The sequence below is a fragment of the Trachypithecus francoisi genome, unplaced genomic scaffold (genome assembly GCF_009764315.1).
Source record: "Trachypithecus francoisi isolate TF-2019V2 unplaced genomic scaffold, Tfra_2.0 Lachesis_group10, whole genome shotgun sequence".
Lineage (NCBI taxonomy): Eukaryota > Metazoa > Chordata > Mammalia > Primates > Cercopithecidae > Trachypithecus > Trachypithecus francoisi.
The window spans coordinates 27020401-27038006 of NW_022681455.1; the positions used below are offsets into that span (position 1 = coordinate 27020401).

The window sequence follows — 17606 nt, forward strand, 5'->3', positions numbered from 1 at the left end:
CATGAATAAACAGCCTATGTGAAATAATAAAACGTATACACACCATGGACTTATACACAAAACAACATAGTGACACACCTTGAGGTGTTACAACATCGGTTCCTATTCTTGTGTACCTTTATAAACGCATTTTTACTGCAAAGACACACCAGTAAGACAAACTAGTGCACGAAATGTGAGCAAGGATTTCAATAACTGACCAGTAACGTCAAAAGCGTTCGTTAAACTAGGACAGGGTTTCAGGCATTGTATGTGTATTCCAGCACTTTACAGAAAACGTGGGTGGCTCTGAAAAGAGCCTTTGGTTTCTGGAACTCGGGGTCACTGATGGACTTGACTAGTAATCATTTCACTTGCCCTTGGCCTTATGGTGGCTCTCCGTCTTCTTAGGCAGCAGTACGGCCTGGATGTTGGGCAAGACACCGCCCTGCGCAATGGTCACGCGACCTAGAAGCTTATTTAGCTCCTCGTCGTTGCGGATGGCTAGCTGCAGGTGGCGCGGGATGATGCGGGTCTTCTTGTTGTCGCGAGCCGCGTTGCCAGCTAGCTCCAAGATCTCAGCGGTCAGATATTCCAACACCGCCGCCAGGTACACGGGAGCGCCAGCCCCGACTCGTTCGGAATAGTTGCCCTTGCGAAGGAGGCGGTGGACACGGCCGACTGGAAACTGAAGCCCGGCCCTGGAAGAACGCGTTTTAGCTTTCGCCCGAGCTTTGCCGCCTTGCTTTCCACGTCCAGACATAGTGGCTTCCTAGCAGCAGAAGAGGTAACAACCAACAGGATAAAGAAAAAGAATGTGCTCGATGGAGGAATAAGAAGCTAGTTATAGTCGTCGGTAGAATTGTAAAAGGCTCAGTTTGATTGGTTACAATTATTCTTTGACGAAACAACCAATTAGAAAGGAAATAAGGTGAAAGCTATTTTACATGTATGCGTCACTAACACATTGCCCAATCAGTGCTGGATATTTTGAATTCTTTATTTGCATAAAAGACGTATAAAAGGAGAGACTCTAGACACGAGTTCTTATTTAAGTGCTTTCGTCCTTACTGTTCTTCTTATTTACTGACAACATGCCTGAGCCAGCCAAGTCAGCTCCTGCTCCGAAGAAGGGCTCCAAGAAGGCTGTGACCAAGGCGCAGAAGAAAGATGGCAAGAAGCGCAAGCGCAGCCGTAAGGAGAGCTACTCCGTGTACGTGTACAAGGTGCTGAAACAGGTTCACCCCGATACCGGCATCTCATCGAAGGCCATGGGCATCATGAATTCCTTTGTAAACGACATCTTCGAGCGCATCGCAGGCGAGGCTTCCCGCCTGGCGCACTACAACAAGCGCTCCACCATCACCTCCAGGGAGATCCAGACGGCCGTGCGACTGCTGCTTCCCGGAGAGCTGGCCAAGCACGCAGTGTCCGAAGGCACCAAGGCTGTCACCAAATATACAAGCTCCAAGTAAATGTATGCTTAGGCACTTTAGAACTCAAAGGCTCTTTTCAGAGCCACTCAAGTCGCACATAAAGAGCATTAATGCTGAATATCACCGTTTTCTAGGGAATAAATTTTCCAATTTTGTCATTCCAGCACTTTGGGAGCCCGAGGGGTGTGCGGATCTAGCCTAGCCTACCTAACATGGTTAAATCCCGTCTCTACTAAAAATACAAAAAATTTGCCGGGCGCGGGGCAGTTGTCTGTAATCCCAGCTACTTGAAAGGCTGAGGCAGGAGAATCTTGAACCCGGAAGGCGGAGGTTGCAGTGAAACGAGATGGCGCCTTTGCATTCCAGCCTGGGCGATAAGGGCGAGGCTTCGTCTCAAAAAAAAAAAATCACAAGATACACGTATTCTGTGTTGGCAAGATCCTGTAATCCTAGCAGTTTGGGAGGCCGATGCATGAGGCTCGATTCAGGAGTTAACAGGTTTACCTGGGTAACATACTGAGAACTCATCTCTGCAAAAAATGAAACTAACCGGTTGTGACTCGTTGCGTCTGTACTAACAGTTACTCGGTAGGCTGAGGTGGTAGGATAGCTTAAACTAGAGCTACAGGCTGCAGGAAGATGTGAACACGCCACTGCAATTCCAGCCTGGGCGACACTGGTAGGGGTAGGAACAGTAGTCTTTGGGTCTCTGAAGATCACCTGACAAGTTTGACTTCTGAGCACTCTGTTGTGGAGTTTGTTGTGGATGGACTACCATGGGCATTGGCAATGTAAAGTTGAGCTAAAAATCTCGTTTTGGGCCGGGTGCGGTGGCTCACGCCCATAATCCTAGCACTTTGGGAGGCCGAGGTGGGCGGATCACGAGGTCAGGAGATCGAGATCATCCTGGCTAACATTGAAACCCCGTCTCTACCAAAAAAATACAAACAAAATTAGTCGGGCGTGGTGGCACTTGCCTGTACTTTACAGCTACTCCGGAGGCTGAGGCTGGAGAATCCCTTGAACCCGGGAGGCGGAGGTTGCAGTGAGCCGAGATCGCGCCACTGCACTCCATCCTGGGCGACAGAGCTAGACTCCGTGTATATAAATATATAGATATATAAAATATATACACATATAAATTACATATATATAAATATATAAATATTTAACTATATATAATATATATATATATATATTTATATACACACACACCTTTGGACTCGTGAGGCGAGGCTGGTGGATCACTTGAGGTCAGGAGTTCAAAAACAGCTTGACCCACATGGTGAAACCCTGTGTCTACTAAAAATACAAAATTAGCCGGGTGTGGTGGCGCATACCTGTAACCCCAGCTACTACCGAGACTGAGGCAGGAGAATCGCTTGAACCCGGGAGGCGGAGGTTGCAGTGAGCCTAGATCGCGCCATTTCACTCCAGCCTGGGCAACAGAGGAAGACTCTGTCTCAAACACAGAAACCATTAGTTTATACTCATTAATCAAATTTCTAAAATGGGACCAAAAAAAAAAAAAAAAAAAAAACACGTCGCTACTCCATAGTACTCCATGAGCAGCCTCAGGTTTCTGAAAACGACAACATAGCGCTTCAAAGTATGGTGCCTTTCAGCGAACATTCTAAGAAATTAGTAGAACAACATAGACAGGAATGTTCTTATGACCTTCCTCTGAAGCAGGTCTTACGACCTTCCTGTGAGTCTTGCAGAGTATGAGAGGAATCGGAACAAATAGACATTGCTAGATTTCTCCTTGTTTATTATCCTTAGCTCATATTATTTTTGTCTCGTTATATTTCTACATGACTCTCTACTCTTCAGCAAACCTAGTGCAAAAACACTCAGGTTTAACCCGTTCTTCAGGTCTTTATTTCCTTATGTCATGTAAAACTTTATATTAAATGTATATGTTTTTCTCTTGGCCGGGCGCCGTGGCTCACGCCTGTAATCCCAGCACTTTGGGAGGCCGAGGCGGGCGGATCACGAGGTCAGGGGATTGAGACCATCCTGGCTAACACGGTGAAACCCCGTCTCTACTGAAAATACAAAAGAAATTAGCCGGGAATGGTGGCGGGCGCCTGTAGTCTCAGCTACTAGGGAGGCTGATGCTGGAGAATGGCGTGAACCTGGGAGGTGGAGCTTGCTGTGAGCCAAGATCGTGCCACTGCACTCCAGCCTGGGCGACAGAGCAAGACTCCGTCTCAAAAAATAAACAAATAAATAAATTTAAAAAATAAACGTGTATGTTTTTCTCTTGTTTATCTGTATTTTGTTTCAGGGCCCCAGCCAATGAACATAAGATGGGTAAAAGGAAACACTCCTCCCCTACAACACACACTAGGGGTGGGTGTGCATCTGTGTTCTGTGTGTTTGTCTTTGTGGAGTACAAAAACTGGCATAACATAGAAAAAGTGTGGAGAAAAGTAATCCTAGAATGAAAATGTTTGAGAAGTGTGTTTGCTAGGGCTGCCAAAACAAACTACCGAAGACTGTGTGGCTTAAAAAAATTAATTTTGTCACAATTCTGAAGGCTACAAGTTCAAGATCAACCCAGTGAGCACAATTGATTTTTTCTTGGACCACTCTCCTTGGGGTTTCCCCTCTCTGGTCTTTCCTCTGTGTGTGTGGTTTGTTTTTTAATCATCTTATAAGGACAGCAGTCAGATTAGATTAGTATCCACTCCTAAAACCTCATTTTACACCTTTAAAGACCTTATGTCCAAATAAAGTCACATTTTCAAGTACTTGGTATTGGACTTCAACGTTTGAATTGTGGGCTGGGGACAGGAAATTCAGTCGATATCAAAAATTATGGTGATTAAGCTTGTAAATAGTACACGAAATAAATATTTCACAGGCATCTCAAACTCAGCGCAACTAAAACAGACCTTATGATACGCCACCTAGCTTCACTTACTCATCCAACTTTGAAATCTAGTCCCCATTCCAGAGTATTCCCTTTTATGCAAATACTTAAAAATATATAATGTCTTACTGATTCTAACTTCTAATTTTATGTTAATATTGTCCGTATTTTTGTTTACTGTGGCTAAAATCTGAAAATATTAATGTTGAAGAGTTAGACTTTGCCTAAAACTAGGTTTTATCCCTAATGGAATATTATGCAGCTGTTAAAAATAATGCTTTAAAAAAAAAAAACGACATAAAATATGCTCATTGCATTGTATAGGGTAAATCCAAGTTGCCAAATGACGTATTCTTATTTATTTATGTGACATCACACACACATTCACATGCACACACACACTATATAGTTTTAGGAAAAAAGAGTGACTATAAGGGTCAATGCCAAAATGTTAAGAGTGCTGTTACATTTTTTTTTGGTGCAATAGCTCCTCTAAAGGTAACTTTCTCTATTTGTCTCTATCCAAAACTCTCCATGGTGTGGTTAAGAAATAGGAAACTCTCCCTAGGCCCTTTCCTCTCCAAGTCTCCCTGCCCTATGTTAAGAATAATTAATTTATTCCACAGGTAATCACTGAGCACCAACTATGTACCAGCTATTATCCTATGCAATACAAAAATGAATAGAGTAAATTTAAGATATACTTACTAAGGAAATTGAAAATCAAGACAATAGAATATCCTAGCATAAAATGGAAAAAACAGGAAAAAATAGAGTAAGAATTATTTGTGAACCACCTAATAATCTGTGTGACTCTGAGCATATGTTCATGTTTATGAAATAATGTCCTAATGACCTCAAAGAGGATCAAATGGGAAGGCTAATTTTAAAAGTGTGAAATGACTGTAAGGAACAGAGGAACAAGAAGGATTAAGGCCAGAAAATGACATAATTTACGGTCAGGTCATGGTTACCTCTGGGGGCAGTAGCAGGAAGATGAGAGATGAGGTCAAAGCAGTTCTTGGTAATATAACAAATATAACAGACATAACCAATATATTTGATTGACAATTGGGTTCAAGCATGGCCATCATATTTTTTATAACTTATATATCGATTTGTTACATTTTTAAATGTATCTAGAAGTACAAACTTAAAAGCAAGTAAAGAAAAAATAATCTACAAACATATTTGTGGAAAATCACTTCAACTTCTATAAAAAGAACTTCTGTAAACTATGAAATATTGCTTATAGCAAAAATTTGGTTATAAAAAAGGAAAACTCTCCTTATACTCCAAAAGACTGTAGATGCTGAAAAAAGAGTGGGTGCTTAACAAAAATCTCTGCTACTATATAAAACTTGATTTTTTTCCCCCTTTTTTCTTTTTTTTTTTCAGATGGAGTCTCTTTCTGTCGCCCAGGCTGGAGTGCAGTGGTGCGATCTTGGCTCACTGCAACCTCCACTTCCCGGGTTTGAGTAATTCTCCTGCCTCAGCCTCCTGATTAGCTGGGACTACAGGCCACATGTGTGCCACCATGCTAATTTTTGTATTTTAGTAGGGATGGGGTTTCACCATGTTGGCCAGGCTGGTCTCAAACTCCTGACCTCAGGTGATCTACCTGCCTTGGCCTCCCAAAGTGATGGGATTACAGGTGTGAGCCACTGCGCCCGGCCTGTGAGACTTGTTTTTTAAGGGGTTCTTCTTGAAATATACTCCTTTTCTGCCAGGGAAAGGAAATACTTCACATATACGCTGAAGTATTTCATTTCATCATTTGTAAATTTGTTTAGATTTGCATTTATTTCATTCATATCCATTCATTCAGGCAATGGTTCAGATAAATTAAACACATAATTTGAATTCAATATACTAAATGCAAGAACTAGTTTTATAAAAGATATGAGAATTGTTTTTACATAATCAGAACAGTTGCTGAGTTAGGAAAGGGATTTTGTGTGGTTCCCTGTTGTTCAAAAGAAAGTCCACATTCCTATCATTGGCCTAACATGCCTCCAAACCTGGCACAAAGCCACTTGTCCAAGCATCAACCATCAGTTCCAATACTGACATGATTTATACTAGTCTGAACTTCTATTTTCTTTTTTCTTTAGAGATGGAGTCCTGTTCTTATTGCCCAGACTGGAGTGCAATGGCACGATCTCTGCTCACTTCAGCCTCTGCCTCCTGAGTTCAAGTGATTCTCCTGCCTCAGTCTCCCAAGTAGCTGGGATTACAGGCGTTTGCCACCATGCCTAATTTTGTATTTTTAGTAGAGACAGGGTTTCACCAGGTTGGTCAGGCTGGTCTCGAACTCCTGACCTCATGTGATCTACCCACCTCAGCCTCACAAATTGCTGGGCTTACAGGTGTGAGCCATTGTGCCTGGCCACTTTTCTGACATTCTATATAGTATTTAATTCTTGCTCTGCTTTCCATAAAGGCATATTCTGACTGACCAAATAGACTGGAAGCTCCTCAAGGGCAGGAAAAAAATATAGAGGGAGGTGGTGGGGAGGGGTTTTAATGCTAAACAATGTTGTTATGGATAGCCTCAAGAAGACTATGATATTTGAATACAAACCCGAAGGAAGTGAGGGAACACCACCTACAGAAACCTAGAATCTGACTGGACCACTCAAGGGGAACCATCGGTATGTCGTTCCTGTGAGGAGTACTTCTAGCCAGTTCCAGGAACTGGTGGAGTTGGCTAGGAAGGAGTGGAAGAGTAGCGGGATTTGAGGCCAAAGAGTTAATAAGGATCAGACAGTGTGGCCTGTAACCCACTGAAAGGACCTTGAGTTTTTCATTAAGTGATATGAGAAACATTGTGGGGGTTTCAGCAGAGGAGTCATCTGATCTGAATTGTCCTTTATTGGAATTCCTCTGGGAGAACCAGGTGATGACGGTGTTGTAGTAATAAAGGTAGAAGATGGCAGTGGCTTGACCAGAGGAGTAGCAGTGGGAATGAGAAATGGTTGGATTCTGTTTGTGTTTTCAAGGAAGAGCTCATAGAACTTACTGATGGATTGTTATGTAGGATGTGAAAGAAAAAGACAAAAATGATTCCAACTAACAGAGTATAAATGCCATTCACCAGTTTCAAGATGATGAGATTAGCTGTTTTGTCAGATAACGAAATTCTGTTGAAATTGGAAGTTCATATTAATTGGACTTTCAAGTAGAGATGTCAAGTAAATAACAGGGTCTCTGAGTATGGAGTACAACGCTGTGGGCTGGTCATTTAGTGTTCATGACATAAATATATGTATAGTATCTCCACAGCAACAAGGAAACATCAGTTCAAAAGAATCAGATGGAGATTTTCATTCTCCAGGTCCATCTTCTCAGAGCGAATAGAAGTGGCAGAGCGAAGGGAAGAGAAAAGGCAGCATCAGATAGAGCTCTGAATCCAGTTTCCACAAATAGGCTTCAGGAGGCCTGAGAACACATAGAATTGCATCAGGGGATTGAAATGTCCCCAGTTATGTGACGACAGTGGGTGTATTTTGGAAAAACTGTGAATACCTATCACTGGATCTCCGAAGTTATTCCCCATGGCTCTAACTTTAATAGATTATTTGAGTGAGGATTCCAATGTTATTTCATACTCTTATGAGTAAGGGCATTTTTCCACATTTGTAAAATAGGAATAATATTTATTGTTTGTTCTGAAAATTATAGGAGAAAAGGAAAATTACTGGAGAAAGAAATTGTAAAACTGTAAGTTAGGAATTCACATGTCATTAATACAAATCAAACATTCTTTACTTCTTTGACCCAAAGCTTTTTCTCTTTATTATCTACCTTCTTTCTTGAGAGATTTAGTTCCATCTTGTGGCTTTTTTTCTCTTATGGCAATTATGCTTTGACTGTGAATTATGTTTCCATGTTTCTTTTCTTTCTTGTTTTTTTTTTTTTTTTTTTTTTTTTTGAGACGGAGTTTCCCTCTTTTTGCCCAGGCTGGAGTGCAATGGCGCGATCTCGGCTCACCACAACCTCCGCCTCCCAGGTTCAGGCGATTTTCCTGCCTCAGCCTCCCAAGTAGCTGGGATTACAGGCATGCACCACCACCCTGGCTAATTTCATAGTTCTAGTAGAGACGGGGTTTCTCCATGTTGGTCAGGCTGGTCTTGAACTCCTGACCTCAGGTGATCCACCTGCCTCAGCCTCTCAAAGTGCTGGGATTACAGGCGTGAGCCACTGCGCCGGGCCCTATGTTTCTTTTCTAACTTGCAGATTTTTATAGCCAACTGCCTATTTCATATCTTTCATATCTTTCCCTTAGGTATGTAACAGGCATCTTAAATTCTCTCTGGATATCCAAAAATAAAAATTTGAATCCTCTCCAAAACTTGTTCCTTCCTTATTTTTCCACATTTTAGCAAGTGATACCTCCAATTCCAGTTGCTTTGGCTAAAATCATTGGAATCATCCATACATTTTTGTCTGTTTTTCATACTCTACACATTCAGTAGCTCAGAAAGAACTATCAACCTTAATTCAAAATATATATAGAATCCAAGCACTTTTCATAGCCTGTACTACTAACACAGTGGTCCAAGCCACTGTCATCTCAACTGCATTACTGTAGTACCCTCTGAACTGGTCTCCTTGCTACTACCCTGGTCCCATCACAATTTATTCTTCATCAGGATCCAGATAGCTCATTTAAAAATATAAATCAGGTCCAGTGTGGTGGCTCACGCCTGTAGTCCCAGCCCTTTGGGAGGCTGAGGTGGGCGAATCACGAGGTCAGGAGATGAAGACCATCCTGGCTAACATGGTGAAACCTCATCTCTACTAAAAATACAAAATATTAGCCAGGTGTGGTGGCACACGCCTGTAGTCCCAGCTACTTGGGAGGCTGAGGCAGGAGAATCACTTGAACCTGGGAGGCTGAGGTTGCAGTGAGCTGAGATTGCACCACTACACTCCAGCCTGGGTGACAGAATAAGACTATGTCTCGAAAAAAAAAAATTATATATATACACACACACACATATATATGTGTGTGTGTGTGTCTATAAATCAGAGTATGTCAGTTCTCTGTTCAAAACCTTGCAGTGGCTCCCACCTCAGAGTGAAACAGTAGTCATAATGGTCTACAAGGCCATATAGAGACTCGTCTCCATTTGCCTTGCAGATCTTATTGGTTTTTAATTTGCACCCTCTCCAATACCGGCAGTGGGTTCTTGACCCTCAGAAAATAGAAATCGACAAAGAATATAAGCTGGACTTGAGCAAGGCAGTTTATTAGGGCTTTCGGCTTGAGCAGAAAGGGAGACAGCAGCCAGAGGTATACTTGCAGCTGGCTCCTTGAAAGCAAGCTAGTCTACTTTGTTATTCTTTTCTGGGCTTCGTCCAGGTGACATCATGGCATGTTTAGGGTGGTCTGTTGGAAACACCTTTGCAGTCCCTTGTCATGTTTTTTCCTGTGTCTCAGGCCTCACTGGCGTCTTAAATCTTCATGCAGGGGTATGATTTTTATCATTAACATGATGCAAAATTTAGGTTAGGATAATCTAAGACCCTACAGTGCATGTTCGTTTGGGGAAGGTCTTTTGGAAGTCCCTATTGCTGATGGCCAGGATGTTTGTGGTTAGAGTGTTCTATTTCTTTGATGTCTGATTGCTTGATTTTATGAGCGGAAGCTTCAGTGCCTGCAAGGTTATGGAGCTGGGTGCTGCTGTAGTCAGCATAGCATGTAAAGAAGTGTGGCGGGGTCCCTTGTCCTGCCTTCCAATGTCTGCCTCACTTCTGCCCCGTTTTCCAGCCATAATACTTGCTTTTTACCTCCAGGCTTTCCTGCTTGGTGTTCCATTTGGAATATTCTCTTGTAGTAGGACGAGCCACAGACAAAACTCCTCAGACACCAGATTAAAGAAGGAAGAGGTTTTTTATTCAGCCGGGAGTGTCGGCACTCTCACTTTCTCAATGTATTTTTTCTTTATCATTTTATGAGTAAAATTTCCCAAGACAGTATCATTTAAAATATCACCTCTTCCCACCACATGCTATGCCTTTTCCTGCTTCAGTGATCTTCATAGCAGTCAGCACCATCTGACACAGTAGGGTTTACTTGTTTTGTGTGTGTACCACCATCCAATAAATATAAATTCTATGCACACAGACATATTGTTTTGTTCTTTCTCATTCACTGCTTTAATTCCCAGAATGTAGAACAATGCTTGGCACATGCTGTGTGTTCCTTTTTGTCGCTGTTGTTACATTAACATCCTCATAAAACTTTTTCTCCTCAAACCAGTGCCTTAGCACCAATAACACGATGCTTTTCATATATATGCACAAGGTCACACTTTTTAAAAATGACATTCAAAATAACTATTTTCCTGATTTCAAAGCATCAGCCTACGGATTACTTGTTGGCTAGAAGAAAAATCTGATTTTCAGTGGAACTATCACCCTAAACCACCATTTTTTTTTTTTTTTTTTGCAGTCTTTCTCTGTTGCCTAGACCAGAGTGCAGTGGTACCACCTTGGCTCACTACAACCTCCGCCTCCCGGGCTCAAGCCATTCTCCTAACTCAGCCTTCTGATTAACTGGGATTACAGGTGCCTGCCACCATGCCTGGTTAATTTTTGTAATTTTAGTAGAGTTGGGTTTTCACCATGATGGCCAGGCTGGTTTTGAACTCGTGACCTCAGGTGATCGGCCCACCTTGCCCTCCCAACGTGCCGGGATTAGAGGCATGAGCCACTGTGCCCAGCCCAAAGCTGCGATTTTTCTGTCACTTTGAATTTGCATAAAACCAGACATCAAGTGCTTCTGATGTAGTGTAGTTCTATGTACATTAAATGTGTAAACTGTTCCTGACAGGCATATTCACCTGATTTCAAATTAAGTGTATGGAAGTCACTTGTACTTTACAGGACATGGAGAGTACAGAAGCCAAAATGATTAAGAATCAAGCCAATCCAAAAAAAAAAAAAAAAAAAAAAACCATTCTGTAAGTCTGATCTTCAAAAAACCAACGTCCAAAAATGGGGAAGTAGGAAAGAGGAGCCTGTTTTAGATAAGAAAACTAGAGACACAACCGAAGTTATGGCGGCATCCTTCTTTAAACAAACCACATCTCGAAGACATCTGGGGCATAACCAGGATGTTTTCAATGTGGAATGAGTACGTCTGTTTTGAACAATAGACAATGAGATCCAAGTAGGAAGTAACGAAGGCTTTATTTTCAGAGGGAGAAGAATCCCAGGATGTAGTGAGCACTCTGTGACAGTGAAGGGGAGCTGGAATATATACATGCCTTACAGTCAATCCTACATCACAGATTAAGTAGGTTTGGAAAAATTCTTTGATTATTATTCATGAGGGAAGTCAGGCACTTGCACTTCGGCAAAACATGTAACATACATTTCATGTGAACCATGGGGAAGATTTTAGCATTACAATGAGGTGGGATTTAGCTCTATGCTAAAAGATGAACCGTAGGGCACAAAGCCAATTTGTTCAGTCTCTACAAGCTGGCTGAAACTGGCTTAAGGTCTATGTCCACTTATCAATAACGAATATGTGTAAGACTGGTCCTCTAATTGGAGTTGTGGCAGGACTGCAAAACAGGGGAAACCGGTTTCTGGCTGGTCAATCAGAATCCGTTGGAACATTTTCCAACTAGTTTCTACAATGCTTTCCAGCAGCTGGTTTCTGCTTACAGGAAAGAAATCATATGGCAATTAACACTAAGATGATCAATCCTTCATTTTTTCTGCTAGCCATGCAACTCGATTATGTGGAGTTTACTGTATACTCAACAATTTGGGGTATAATGTCCTATTATAGCATAGTATGTATACTATAAAAACTGTCATAAACATCCTACCTACTTTTAAAATGTTTTTGCTATCGAGATTCCAAGGGTTCAGTCCAGGTCCTGCTGCTCGCCAGAGAATGTCAATGACCTAGAGGAGGGAAGGCTTTAATCCCGTGCTGCCGCTTAGGAGAAAGGGAGATGAAATCACAAATCCGTCTCCCCGACCAAAATTGGGGGTTTTATGTAGCGAGAAAACAGGAAACCAGGGAGTGCTAAGGAAGCAATCATGATGGTTGAGAAACATGGAGTCTCACGGTGTGGATGCAGTGATCTGGTGAGTTTCAGTTCCTCGCTTGATGCAGGTACATGAGTTCCTAAACTTTAATATGTTTCATGTGAGTTAAATGTTAAATTTCAAGCTTTAGGGGTAGGGTTGAAAGGTCAAATTTCTTTATTCAAAAAACAGGAGACATTACAACTTCTAAGGGACAACTGGGCTGGCTTCATTATTATTATTACGAAATGCATACTTGCAACCTCTCCTCGCGTGAGCTCATCTACCCCAGGGGCCTCTATACACCAGAAACTCAACCCTTAGGTTAACAGGCCGCCAGGATTTAAGGCCCACATTACCGCCCAGGAGGAAGATTCGTTATGCTAATTCGCGTATCTGCCTGTTGCCAGGCACCGGCTTTGTTCCTCGCTCTCCGCCATTTTGAGCGGTTACGCAGACTCTCTCGCAGTTTTCCTACTTACGTTGAGAACGATGCAGTTTTAAGTATTAAAAAAAAAAAGGCGACAAGAGAAACAGATGAGACACCACTCTTAACCTTTTCAGTGCAACCTAAGGCCCTACTATACGTCCTGAAAAAGCTATGCCTAATATAGCAATTCTAAATGCAAAGAAATCGTAGCCTAAAAAATCGTATGCTGAAACCAAATACAATTTGGAACGAAAAAATAAACCGCCAAAGACATACGTACCTGTTAATAGAACAATGACTTATAAAGTGAGTAAGTGGTTAAGAAAAGTCATTAGCTCTTTTAAGGAAAATTGTGGGCGGCCCTGAAAAGGGCCTTTGATTTGGGAAGTCGAGCTGTTGAGTCGTTCAAGCAGGAGCCTTAGCCGCCGAAGCCGTAAAGAGTGCGTCCCTGTCGTTTGAGAGCGTAGACCACATCCATGGCTGTTACGGTCTTGCGCTTGGCGTGCTCCGTATAAGTAACAGCGTCACGGATCACGTTCTCTAGAAACACCTTCAGAACCCCGCGGGTCTCCTCATAAATCAGTCCAGAAATACGCTTGACACCGCCGCGCCGAGCAAGACGCCGAATGGCAGGCTTGGTAATACCCTGGATGTTATCTCGCAAGACTTTACGGTGACGCTTGGCGCCTCCTTTACCCAAGCCTTTTCCGCCTTTGCCGCGACCAGACATAACGAACCCAGCCTGCGAAAGAAACTGGAGAAATCTGAAAGACAAGCCACGGTAATATCCTTATATGCCGGGAATTCGGACCTAATTGAAGACTGGAAACGCACATACGGGAACTTTGGTACTGCCTGCTGGCCCCACCCCCCACAGCGCAGACCCGGATGACGTCACCAAGGACACCAGTTCCCGCCGGTAGAGTGCGCTCTCGGTGGCGGCATCTCTGCAAGTCTTGCGTCCCCAAAGAGGAAATTTAGGCCTATTTTAACAACTAAATGATATTAAATACATTAACATATTTAAGTTAATATCATTTGTTGCTTGGATGCTCGAGGACGATTGAATAGGAGCTTCGGCTCACAAGACTGGAACTGTAGCAATCTCCTTCCGTGAGGAGTTCAGCTTTGTCCCCACAGGCATGATGCCTCTGACATTTCTGCTGCTTGCTCTCTTGGGGACCGAACCCACTTAGGAAGTGTTTGAAAACTGCAAGATCTCACCCTCTCCAGCACCAAGCTAAGGGAAATCTGATCAAAAGGGTTTTCTTCCCGAAGAGAAAAATATGGATAATTAGTGATCCGTCGGGAGCTGTGGCTCACGACTGTAATCCCAGCACTTTGGGAGGCTGAGGCAGGCGGATCACCTGAGGTCGGGAGTTCAATACCAGTCTTCAACATGGAGAAACCCCGTTTCTACTAAGAATACAAAATTAGCCGGGCGTGGTGGCGCATCCCTCTAATCCCAACTACTTAGGAGGCTGAGGTAGGAGAATTGTTTGAACCCAGGAGGCAGAGGTTGTGGTGAGCGGAGATCACAGCATTGCACTCCAGCCTGGGCAACAAGAGTGAAACTCGGTCTCAAAGAAAAGAAAAAAAAAAAAGAAAGAAAATTAGTGATCCCATTAATTCTAGTCCTCACTGTGCAGGCCCGTGTTACATTTTTGGCTTTTCTTCCCTGTTTATTAAAATTTATAATTCTCATTTAAACAACTAGCTAACTCGCACATCTAAACCTAAAAACTCACTGGTGTGTTAATGTTTACTTCTCTATTGTTAGTTTTCTTTTCTCTTTGATGCTGGTAGCAGCCTTTATCACAAGAGAATTGGCAACGTGTAGTGGGCCAAGGTATTAAATAGGCGACTTCCTACAGACTTTTAAAATAAAAGGTGGTGTTGGGAGTCAGAAAACAGTACTACAAAATGAAGGCCTCAGCAGTAAGTTTTTCTCCTCCTACATTCCTCTCTCTCCCTCCCATTCTCCCCAGAAGCTAGCTATAGGAACTAGACTCCTTCCTCCCCACGATGGAACATATAAACCAAAGCTAGCCCCAAAGCTGGCCATAAAACCTAAAAAAAATTAATCAAATTTTCCTCCTTCTGCCTTTTTGTGTAAAAACTGGCAGTAAAGAAATTATCTGGTCTGGCCTACCTCGTTTGATTGTAGGTCATAAGACCCCGATTCAAGAGAGGGCTTGTCCTATGCCCAGGAGGAGAGAATGCTGCCTAGAAAGTCCAAGAAGAATCTAGACACACAGGCCTTGCTAGGCTATTATGATTAACTCAGTCTATTAGCATTAGCTCGTACCCTTTGTGTCCAATCATATTTCTACACAGCTGTCCATATTTTGTTGAATCTAAGCATAAATATGTATGATTTCCCCTGTATCTTTGGATCTTCAGTTTGAAGGCTACTGTGTACATGTTAGTTATTTGAATGCCCTCCTAGACATACAAATGTTAGGATTTCTACTGTGAAAAGAAATCAAATATGTAGAAACTAAACAAAAAGGAACTGTAAATTGCTGCTGTTAAAATCCCACCAATATCAAAATTCTGTGAGCCTGTGATATTTAGGAAGAATTTACATGCTTCTATAATAATTTTAATAGTATTTATATATTTGTATTGAAATGTATAAAATTGTAGGCCGGGCGCGGTGGCTCAAGCCTGTAATCCCAGCACTTTGGGAGGCCGAGACGGGCGGATCACAAGGTCAGGAGATCGAGACCATCCTGGCTAACACGGTGAAACCCCGTCTCTACTAAAAAATAGAAAAAACTAGCCGGGCGAGGTGGCGGGCGCTTGTAGTCCCAGCTACTCGGGAGGCTGAGGCAGGAGAATGGCGTGAACCCGGGAGGCGGAGCTTGCAGTGAGCTGAGATCCGGCCACTGCACTCCAGCCTGGGCGACAGAGTGAGACTCCGTCTCAAAAAAAAAAAAAAAAAAAAAAAAGAAATGTATAAAATTGTAATTTAATAGAACGTTAGTTAATACATTACTGAATTGGTTTTTTTTTTGTTTTTTGAGTTGTTTTGGCTGTAAGTTTATTCAATGCAAAATAATCCTCTCTAGTTTTGCTGAGGTGGCTGACCACGTCCATGACCAAATCTGCCTCTAAACTGGAATTCGGTTATAGATCCAGCCCCAGCCTTGGCTTTCTTGTCGGCACCAGGGGACACAGGACTCCGTCTGTAGGTATCTCTGTCGGGTTCTCCTATTGTGAGTCTTGCAGGTTGCTCACCCTCCATCCAGACCTTTAGGCCGAGGGCTGCCAGGCTCTGGACTCTGGACCACTGCGGCCTACAGTGGCAGGCACAATCTCTGGGGGCAGATGAAGGTAATTATGGAGATACTGGATGCTCTCATTGGTAAGGTACCAGTAGAAATGTCTCCAGGCAAACTGTTCCTTCAAGTAGCCTTGGGACTCGAGAGACTGCATGGCCTTCATGACACAAAGGTTGGGCACATTCTTGTCTGCCATTTCTAGGTGCTTAGGCATATGGACATCCTTCTTGGTCACCATGACTCCCTGCTTAAAAAGGAGTTCATAAATGGCAATCTGGTTCTTCTTAGGCATCAACATGCCGGCGACTGTGGGGTCTCGGACCAGGGCTGGTACATTACTCAATTCTTAAACTTGTATGGTTGCACTGGTTTCCTATTGCTGGTTTGAAAAATTATCACATTTTATGATTAAAAAATACAAATTTGTAATTATATAGTTTTTAAAATTGGGGCTCAGTCAGATCTTACTGAGCAAAAGAGTCAAGGTGTTGACTTGATATTAACTAAAGAAATAAAGAGCCTGTATCTTTTCCCTTGCCTTTTTACCCTGTAGATGCCACTCTCTCCTTGGATCATGGTCCTTTTCTTTCACTTTCAAAGCTGGAAATTTATGGCCAAATCGTTCTCATGCTGCCATATCTCTAGTTCTCTATTCCAATTCCCTCTTCCACTTTTAAGAATCTTTGTAATTGTACTGGGTTAACTCGTAACATGCAAGATAATCTCCTTAAGGTCAGCCAATTTAGTAGCCTTAATTCCATATAAACCTTAGTTGCCCTTTGTCACGTAACATAACAAAGACTGCAGGAATTTGCAGACTCCAGGGATTAGGACGTGGTCATCACTGGGGTAGCCTTATTCTGCTTAACACAGTGGATCACAATATTTTTAGAATCTGATAGAAAGCTATATAATTTGTTCTGGGAAGGAGAAACACATATGGCCACATTTTTGCAAATAATTTCAGAAAGTTGTTGTATTCCCCTCAAGCTGATGTACACCTTAGTTTAGAAATTTACTTATGGAACTACAGAAAGCAAAAATTGACTGCTATACCAATGTAAATTTGCACATGAAGCTATTTAGTATTTTTAGCTTTCATTTTTCTAGCTTGTTGCTTTCATTTTTTCAGTTGGGGTTTATTTGAATGTTTATATATGCTTTGTATGTGCTGTGTTCTGTGTCCATTTATGTGCCGGACAGGGAGTGGGAAGTTGAAAAAAAATTGTGGGACAGGTGCAGTGGCTCACACCTATAATCCCAGCATTTTGGGAATCTGAGGAGAGTGGATCACCTGAGGTCAGGAGTTCGAAACCAGCCTGGCTAATACAGAGAAAGGCCGTCTGTACTAAAAATATAAAAATTAGCTGGGCGTGGTGGCAGCTGCCTCTTGTCCTAGCTACTTGGGAGGCTGAAACAGGAGAATCACTTGAACCCAGGAGGTGGAGGTTGCAGTGAGCCAAGATCGTGCCATTGAACTCTAGTCTGAGCAACAATAGTGAAATTTCGTAACAAAAAAAAAAGAAAGTAATATAGAATAC

General features: G+C 42.4%; 3 protein-coding genes and 1 pseudogene across 3 annotated transcripts in view; 1 reads left to right on the forward strand and 3 right to left on the reverse strand.

The window, feature by feature from the left end:
• Positions 1-14166, reverse strand: part of LOC117088500 — a 37528-nt gene extending 23362 nt beyond the window's left edge. The window contains exons 1-3 of the mRNA XM_033219801.1: positions 13199-14166; positions 1346-1425; positions 358-751 (exon numbers count right to left, since the gene is read on the reverse strand). Coding sequence (XP_033075692.1) covers positions 358-751; positions 1346-1425; positions 13199-13508 — 784 coding nt within the window. The 5' untranslated portion in view covers positions 13509-14166. The remainder of the gene's footprint in view (positions 1-357; positions 752-1345; positions 1426-13198) is intronic.
• LOC117088332 (histone H2A type 1-B) lies at positions 238-791 on the reverse strand. Its single transcript, XM_033219535.1, has one exon. The coding sequence runs from the start codon at positions 740-742 to the stop codon at positions 350-352; it is 393 nt and encodes a 130-aa protein (XP_033075426.1). The 5' UTR covers positions 743-791; the 3' UTR covers positions 238-349.
• Positions 1033-1456, forward strand: LOC117088338 (histone H2B type 1-C/E/F/G/I). Its single transcript, XM_033219542.1, has one exon. It carries the CDS (start codon positions 1074-1076, stop codon positions 1452-1454), a length of 381 nt encoding a protein of 126 aa, XP_033075433.1. The 5' UTR covers positions 1033-1073; the 3' UTR covers positions 1455-1456.
• A 1638-nt stretch (positions 14167-15804) lies between the features above and the next one.
• Positions 15805-17036, reverse strand: LOC117088327 (annotated as a pseudogene).
• Positions 17037-17606: the final 570 nt, after the last annotated feature.

Coding starts and splice junctions, on each gene's coding strand:
- LOC117088332 (XM_033219535.1), bottom strand. CDS start 742: ATGTCTGGACGTGGAAAGCAAGGCGGCAAAGCTCGGGCGAAAGCTAAA.
- LOC117088338 (XM_033219542.1), top strand. CDS start 1,074: ATGCCTGAGCCAGCCAAGTCAGCTCCTGCTCCGAAGAAGGGCTCCAAG.